This window comes from Eubalaena glacialis, chromosome 8, assembly GCF_028564815.1.
Source record: "Eubalaena glacialis isolate mEubGla1 chromosome 8, mEubGla1.1.hap2.+ XY, whole genome shotgun sequence".
Lineage (NCBI taxonomy): Eukaryota > Metazoa > Chordata > Mammalia > Artiodactyla > Balaenidae > Eubalaena > Eubalaena glacialis.
In genome coordinates this window covers 14,904,531-14,912,913 of record NC_083723.1, presented here as the reverse complement: position 1 = coordinate 14,912,913, position 8,383 = coordinate 14,904,531, and the positions used below count along the sequence as shown (strand labels likewise).

The following is an 8,383-nucleotide window of genomic DNA, read 5'->3' as shown; positions in this document are numbered from 1 at the left end:
CAGAAAGCTGCATTTATTCCCTTTTATGGGACAAAGAGAGCGGGGACAGCAAGTAGGTGCTTTTGATTGGTTAGAGGATGGCAATGTATCCCAAGGAGATGAAACCAATAACTATGAGTCTTGGGCACAAGTTTGAGTTCTCTCCCTCTATTCCATGCTACGTTCTACAAGGGCAAAGGAGGCTCCAGAGAATGCTCCAGGAAACGTCGTTGTGTCCATCCTCTGGCATCACGCAGTCCCCTTTCCCCAAGCATCCCTCTCAGATTCTACAGTGTTACTCTTTTCCTCCCTGGTAAGAAAACCTAGCCACACTCCCTCACGCTCTAGGTGCTGAAACTCTCTGGCTTTCCTTAGAGGGTGCCAGAATGCTTGATTTTAAAGTTGTGCAACCCAGGAAAAGTGAGTCTTTCACAGTGGGAAGAGCTAATGTTTATTCAATCAACAAACGCGGAATGCCTGCCAGGGCCAGACACTGCTGGTCATCGGGACAAAGAGAACGTGTCGTTAGTCAACATAAAACTGCATAGCGTCACACTGCTCTCGTTATTCCCAGACATCACTGAGTGAGTCAGTGACAACAGGCATAACATATCATTCAATGCCTATTAAGAAGATAACAGCTGATGACATATTAAAAAAAAGCCAAACCCAGAATTTGAGAGTTGTTGCTGGCAGAGCATATGGAAACAAGGTCCAAGGAGCTGCTGGATGGCCACCGTGATGATGCACTCGGCCAGCTGGGAACAACTCTCCGCAGGCCACAGTACAGCCGGACAGTTTTACTAGGACCTAAAAAGTCACTTCCAACTCCAAGACTTAGGGTTTCCATTCCTGAATAATGAGTCAAACAAATAAATGATGAAATAGTGACTGTGAACCCCCCATCAAGGCATGGACAGGGAAAACCCTAACTTTATCAACTGCAAAGAGAAACACCTAGTAAATGGGAGAAGAGGAAGAAGCTTTTCTTAAGCATGACATAAACCTGTACAAATCTCTTAACAGCACTGGTGTCAACAAAAGCTTCTGTTGCTGCAAAAATGGTCTTCAGAGAGCGGCGAGGAAGAGGCTGACCAACAGAACTCGGCTATTTCTTCATCTCCAAAATGGCACTTCCTGGTCCCCGGTGCTTAGCACTGCAGATGTTACAGAACTGCACAGGAGAGTTCTAAAAATGCAATTAAAAAGGCAGATTTTAAGAGATCATCCCTTTCTACTCTCATATTCAGAAATATTACGGGAGCACTCGTGGGGAGTGGGGATCAGGCAATGGAACATTTGCTCCTGTTCCTGGAGGTTACTGCTGGTTCACACAGGGTCCTGTCTAGACCAGCTGTTATTCTTGGACTCAAAAGACACCCCACAGCAAGACAAGTCTAACGTGACCCAAGGGGACCTGGGGGAACCGACTTGACACTGAAAAAATAGCAGTGTCATATGATACAGAAATCAGGGTGAGAAAGTTATAGAAAATGGTTCTCACTGTAGCTCATTTCTAAAGCTCAACTGTCATCAATTTTATCTCAACAAATTTACTTACATGAATATGCTTTTATAATGTTTAGTATCGTATACTAAGCATTTTTACATTTGAGAAGTAGGTACATTGCTTTTTCTGATGTGACATAAACTATATTATAGCTGAGACACGGACAGTGGTTATCATTTTAAGCACATCCCTCTGGCTGCACCAATTTCTCTCGAGTTGCTGGTGGCCAGGCAGCCAACTTACCATGCTGGTCATAGGCAGGCACTCCTTGTGGAACATATGGCGGCAGTGGAAGACCACCGCGCTGAAGGGCTTAGCTGCGTCTGGGGGAGAGGGCAGGAAAGAGAGAAGAGCTCAGTGCAATAGGAGAAGTTTCACTTTCCAGCAATAAGCTGCCCTGGGGGGATGCTAATTGATGAACGCATCCCTGCGGAGCAGCGTGGCTGAACGCGGGGCAGGTATGACAGTCCTGTTGCTATGGGGGTCCCAGGTTACCTGCTTGGCCTCCAAGTCAGTTACTACAGCTGCATACTGGGGACGATTTCAGGGCAAGGCAACAGCATTTGTTGTGAAAATCAGCATCAGTAATGTGTATGTGCAAAGCTCTCCCTCCTCCAGCCCCGTACACACAATCATGACACTACTAAAGTGGCTTCCGTGGCTTTGTAAGGATGCTTTCTGCCGGTTCACCTACTGCCTTTGCCAAGGCCATTCACTAACTTCAGGGCACAGCTGGGCTGACATCCTAGGCTGTGACCTTGCCCTGTGCTCTACTTCTGCCGGGGCACCACACCTCATCCGCGCCTGCTCTGTGCGGCCAGCTTGGTTCCGGTAAGACTGAATCCTTAACAGATTAAATTAGGAGTTGAATCTAACTATACAGTGCAGGTGCATGTGTTCTCTTTCTCTTAAAACATTGCCTAAAACCCAGTGCAGTTTTTAACACAAGCACTTAAAATCCAAACCTCTAAAAAAGACCCTACGGGGAACTTCTTGCGCTCCTGCCCTGCTAAATAACCCCTTAAAGCTAAGTAAATGGTACACAAACTAGGTCTTTTAGTACTTCTCTATGCTGAATTTATACACAAGAAGCATTTTTTAGCATCTCAACAACTATGCTTTAACTTCTACTTTCAAATTATGGAAATTCCTCTTCTCATGTCCTATGATCCTTACATAAAATGCTTTAATTATATGAAGAGATATATAGCTACCAAGAACTATAAACAAATGTACGTGTTTTTTTAAGGAGTCACAGTTCCCATTAGAAGGTATTTGTTTCCATTGAAACGTGAGATAACTTGGGTGCCTAGATCCATATAGCAGTGAAAAGCTTAAAGGAAAGGGAGAGCTACCTATAAATTTTCTCCCAGGCACGCACACGGTTTTTCTAGCTAGGAATCTAACAAGTTGATGGTAAGTTTTCATTCTTTCTTTCTTTCTATACTAGGGCAGTGGTTCTCAAAGACTGGCCCCTGAACCAGTCGCATCCATATCACCTGGGAATCTGTTAGAAATGCAGATTCTCAGGGCCCACCCTGCACTACCGAATCAGCACCTCTGGGGATGGGACCAGCAATCTGAGTTTTAACAAGCCTGCCGGCCGATGCCAACTCACTCGAGGGCTTGGGAGCCTCAGCTCTAAGGAACGACAGCACCAGCGTGCAACTGAGTAGCCACAGGGGCTGAAATTCTTCTCTAAACCGGATTATCCCAAAAGGTATATAATTTTATAAATTGCAATCAGCTAACTTCAAAATTTTAACTCCACTCATCATTAACACGTATTTGGGGATTTTTTTCCCCTCCCAACCATCTCACCTGATGGAAGAACAGGGGAAAGACAGGACTCACAGATGTTCTCCTCTGCAAGGAAACACAGACACTTGGGATTATACGATGTTCCTCTTTGCTCTGTCCTTTCTGATAGCAAGGCAGGCAGTTCCAATAGGATTCTTTCAATTTTACCCACCATCAACCAGAATGCCTTTCATTTGAGTTCGGTGCATCTTCTTTAGTAAGGACAAAGAGTCAGCTACGAGAATCTTCTTGCAGCCTTCGCGAAGCAGAATCTAATGCACACATTGTAAAAGAAAAGCCATCTTAAAAAGACTCAAATATGGGGGAGAAGCCACTTCCTGCTCCCAGGCAGGGCCCAGCAGGGAGAGGTGACCCCTTTCCCTTTCAAACCAATTCCTCTGGCACTAATGTGAGCTTCCACCCTTTTCTGTTTTCTTTTTTTTGGGGGGCGGGTATTTTATTGGAAGTTGTGAGGTGTGCTTAAGCCAGATGCCATTTTTCACCAGAACTTGTTGCTGCTTTTCAAAGAGGGAGATGCTCAAGGCCTGAAGGGCTGGGACACTCTTGCAGTGCCCACATCTTCCTCTTCTGGCCCAATGGGTCTTAGTGCACCTGGTTCTGTGCAGCTCCGTGGAAATGCCATGGAAATTCACACAATGCAGACATCGCCGCCCCCCTGCCGCCCAGCTCTGGGTCACGGCAAAGGCAGAGCTGCGTCCTGACTTTCTTCACACCAAAGTCACTCTCAACTCTAAAACCTACGTGGACGTTCTGCTTTCACATGGTTTCTGCTTTCAATTCATGCCACCAGGGAAGGGAACTGGAAGCGGTCAACTGTGGTCCTCCATCCCCAATCGGCTATGATAACACGTCTTCCTCTCACATCCCGAGGAGCACCAGTATTGGGTGAATGCGCCCAGAGGGCTTCTCGCCTAATTACATGAAGGCAAAGAGCCAAGAAAACAGATGTCCAGAGTTCTAGACCCACCATTTTCTACAGCTGATGAGCAGGAAATTACATGATTTTACTGTTTACACATTAATTGAGACACAGCCTATTAAGTTTTATTCTTTAAAATGCTGCTAGCTGCCCAGCCTCTAATACTAAAATAAAAACTTAACAAAAAATAGTGTCACAATCACAGCAAAATACTTCAAAAAGAGCTGGCTATGACCCTGAGTGGGTCTTTAAGGCCCATGGCATGAATGATACAGAAGGGTGGGCCTGGCAGTCTAGACAGAAGCCACGGTGTCTGCAAACTTAAACAGGGGAGAAAAAACAACAACAACAACTAAGAAGGAACCATTTCTTCACCAGGATTACATTTTTCTAAACAGGCACAATCTGTCCGCCCACAGAAAGTATTTTCTAGGAAAAACTTTAGTATTCAGAGGCACATAGCCAGAAGGGAAAATACACAAGTAGAGCTTTGTATGTTACTAACTTCTTCCTATATCCTTCTCAACCACTCTAGTTTCCTTAACATTACATTGTTTCCCTCCATAGTCCTCAGTTTTTCTAAATTCTGTTTAATTAATATTACCTTTATTCTTTCTTTTTCATCGTTTTCATGACAATCAGCTGTAGCTTCTATAATCATTACAAGCATACCTTGTTCTATTATAAGATTAAATAAGAACGTATTTATAAGATAGCTGTTGAAAACTAACACAAGACTCTCCCTGTTTTTCCTTATTTCTCTGCAGTTCATCATCATTGATAATAATTCCAAGCAAAAGCAAAGCACCAGACTCACATTTTATAAAGCAATAAAAGGACTGTACATCAGCAAAGTTATTATGGTTCATTAAAAACAGCTGCCATGGGAAAAGTGCCATACAAGACTGCCAAGTTTCTGAGATTTCTATTTTAAAAGATTCTTTGAAATGTTGAACTTTTTGCTGACATTGCCTTATTCATACTGTGGTGCTTATCATCGGCATTGCACATGAGATAGTTACCTGGTTTTACAAGCCCCCAATAAGATACCAGAGCTAGACCTAGAAACCATTTTACCTAATTTCTGATCCATCATTTAGGCCACAGTGCAATGGGATTTAAATTCTACTTGAAAAAGCTTTGCTTTTTGTTGGGATTATTATCAAAGGTGATGAATTGCAGAGAAATACGAAGGAAAACACAGAAAGACTCTTAAGGCCTCATGCTGGAGTTCAGAAATAGAATTATAAATGTAATCACATTTAAATTTACAATAGCACAAAGTAGGCATGTACCGAATTGACTAAAGAAGCTATAGTTGGTTGTCATAGGCTACCTGTGTCACCTAAAAGCTGTGATGAAGCCAAACTGAAATAATTTTAAAGGAAAAAAATAGATTTAAAAGTTATTTCAGGGATATATAAATTTAAAAACTCTTTCTTAGAAGAAATTAAGGGCTTATGCACTGGGGGTCAAAAAGAAACCCATGTGGGCCCCCCAAAAAGGCAGATAGGAAAGAAGTCGCTCAAAGTAGAGACCTATGGGGAAATGATAAAGGCACATGGAGTCTGTAGCAAATGTAAATATGGGAAAAGAACTTTGATAGACGCAGAGATGTCTGGAGTCAGTTTACCTGTGTGTGTGTGTTCATGTACATGTGTGAGTTCATGTACATGTGTGAAGTTTAACAAAACGTAAGTGTTAAAGCTTTTTGCTTCTCCTAGAAATAGTCATTCAGATCATGAGCTGCTCGAGCTGCATTCTACTCATCTCCTGGTCCCTGAGACAATACATGGAAGCCCTGTAAGTACCTACCCAGCACAGGATCTAACACAGTAGGCACGCAAATATTTAAATAAATGTGTTCATAAACAATCAAACATATAACTTAAAAAACTTATGCTGAAAAATCTAAGCTACTTTATTACAGATTCCAAAATAAGTATTACGGATGATTTCCATAGAAATATCGTTAAGACTACACAGCTGCATTCGCTGTATAAAGGCTTGCTTCTGAAAGGACCGTACTGAGAACTTGAGAGAGAGAAATACTTTAGAGACCATCTAATCTAGAAGCTCCTAAATGTCAGTGCATAGCCCAGTGCCAGGCTGAGTGTATAAGAAACACCAAGGTGGTCTAAGGACCTAGTCCCTAATCCTCTCCAGCAGATCTGGGGTGGTACCTGAAACTTGGTAATTTAAGAAAAGCATTCAGATAATTCTGGTGTGCAGCCAGGCTTAACAAATACTGATTTAATCTAATGGGAAAATGGACACCCGGAGAGCTTACGTGCCCTCCCAAAGGTCAACAGGCTTGTTAATGGCAAAGCCGGGACTAGAGTCCACGTCTGCAAATACCACGTCCACGGCTCTTTAAAGACAGCAGGTTGCCTGTTCATCTTCCAAGACAGTCCTGTATATTCCTGTGTTGTAACCTGCCAGTACAGTGAATTCATCTCCAGAGACCAATGGGACAACTAGTGAGAAAAACACATTTAGTCAGAGTATCTGAGTTCAAACCCAGTTCCTCACCTTCCCAGGCTGGCGAGTCAAAACTTTCTGAGACTCAGTCTTCTTACATGTAAAATGGAGGTGACAGTTCCTTAAGGATTATTACTGAAAATGACTGTCAAATAAGACTGTCAAAAGAGAAGTGTTTAAGAACAAAGATGCTGGAACTCTTAAGAGGAAAAAAAAAAAGCAATGGAAGTGGATATAAATGCTAAATAAATACAATAAATAAATGCTAAATTTATAAATAAAATGTCTTACAAATATGAAACAGCATAAGAATAATTTGGAAATTGTGGTCAGTTTAATGTAAAAATAGAAATATCATTTATATCATATTGTTTCATAAGTAATTTATATCAAAACAAGTGCTCTTTGTGCCTGAAACCAGACCTAGAAACATTTTAGGTTTATGAAATATGATAAGGGGTACTTTTATCCTTACTTCACTGAAGCTTTTAAATTTTGTTGAAGCATTATACTAACAATGTAACAAGGTATAAAAATATGAAAATAAGTTAAACAGTTGAAACACTGATAATGTGGTTGGTTATTTCCTTAACTTTAATGATGTCATAGACATCTAACATGCCTCATGCTAAACTTCAACTGAGAAAAGTTGTTGCATCTTAGAAAACATGAAATTAGAACCAGAAGAAATTTTTTCCCCCAACTTTCTCTGTACCTTCTCTTTCCAGTTAGCAATTCACTAAGGAGTCATCTCCCAAAGCATTTTCAGTGGCCAAATAAGTTTCAAAATGCTGTCTACTTGATTGTAAATCTGACCCTTGGATTCCGAATGTGCAAATTAGCAAAAAAAGGTGCTGAGAAGCCCTGTGATAAGCTTTCCCTAACATTTGACTATGGATTCCTTCGTTTACTGAATGGTTCTTGATGTCCCCCACGGTCATTCCCCCTCACTGCCCTGCCCTCATGCACAGCAGGGGCCAGATCCTTGCAAATTCATGGACCTGCAAAATCTTGGGAATTTTTTATCCCATTAAAACATGTGAAACTCGTCTATAGTTTTATGAAACAAATGAAGACACTAGACAGAATAAAAAATTTAAAAAGAATGTGAAACCTTTCTGGAAGCTTCAAAATGCTCTATAAATAGATTTATTTTTACAGTGATTTCTAGAGAAAGAAAATAAATTCCTATTAATAAAAAAGGCCACCTTTTTCATAGAAAATAATTTGAAATTCTTTCTTCATGTATAAGTAGAAAGTATCTCCTGGGATTCTTTGAACAACCTGCCCCAGTAGAGCATTTTCTGCCTGCATCCTCCAGCAAGATGTCTGAGGGCCAGAGGAGACTCCCCGCCCCCTCCCCCAGCAGGAATTTACGGGCTGCCACCACTCCTGGGACTCACTGGCAAAGTAACTCCCAGCCTCCTTAACACACCACCAACGGCACACTTACACAGCTTAAGGAAACGCTCTCATTACATTTAAAAGTTAAGAGGATAAAATATTGATTTAGCAGCTGTTTAGTGGCTAATTTTTTATGCAGAATTCACTTTGCACCTAATAATAATTTTATTTTTATTCCCGGCTGACTCAGAACTATGCAAATAACATTGATAAAACATTAATGAGCAGTGAGACCCAGTGGTGCCCGTGAGCTTCGTTGTCTAGAAAGA

At 41.6% G+C, this 8,383-nt stretch overlaps 1 protein-coding gene across 1 annotated transcript in view; it reads right to left on the bottom strand.

Moving 5' to 3' along the window:
• Positions 1–406: 406 nt before the first annotated feature.
• VPS41 (VPS41 subunit of HOPS complex) overlaps positions 407–8,383 on the bottom strand; it is a 187,689-nt gene continuing 179,712 nt past the window's right edge. The window contains exons 26-29 of the mRNA XM_061198413.1: positions 3,462–3,561; positions 3,311–3,355; positions 1,733–1,812; positions 407–1,168 (exon numbers count right to left, since the gene is read on the bottom strand). Coding sequence (XP_061054396.1) covers positions 1,088–1,168; positions 1,733–1,812; positions 3,311–3,355; positions 3,462–3,561 — 306 coding nt within the window. The 3' untranslated portion in view covers positions 407–1,087. The remainder of the gene's footprint in view (positions 1,169–1,732; positions 1,813–3,310; positions 3,356–3,461; positions 3,562–8,383) is intronic.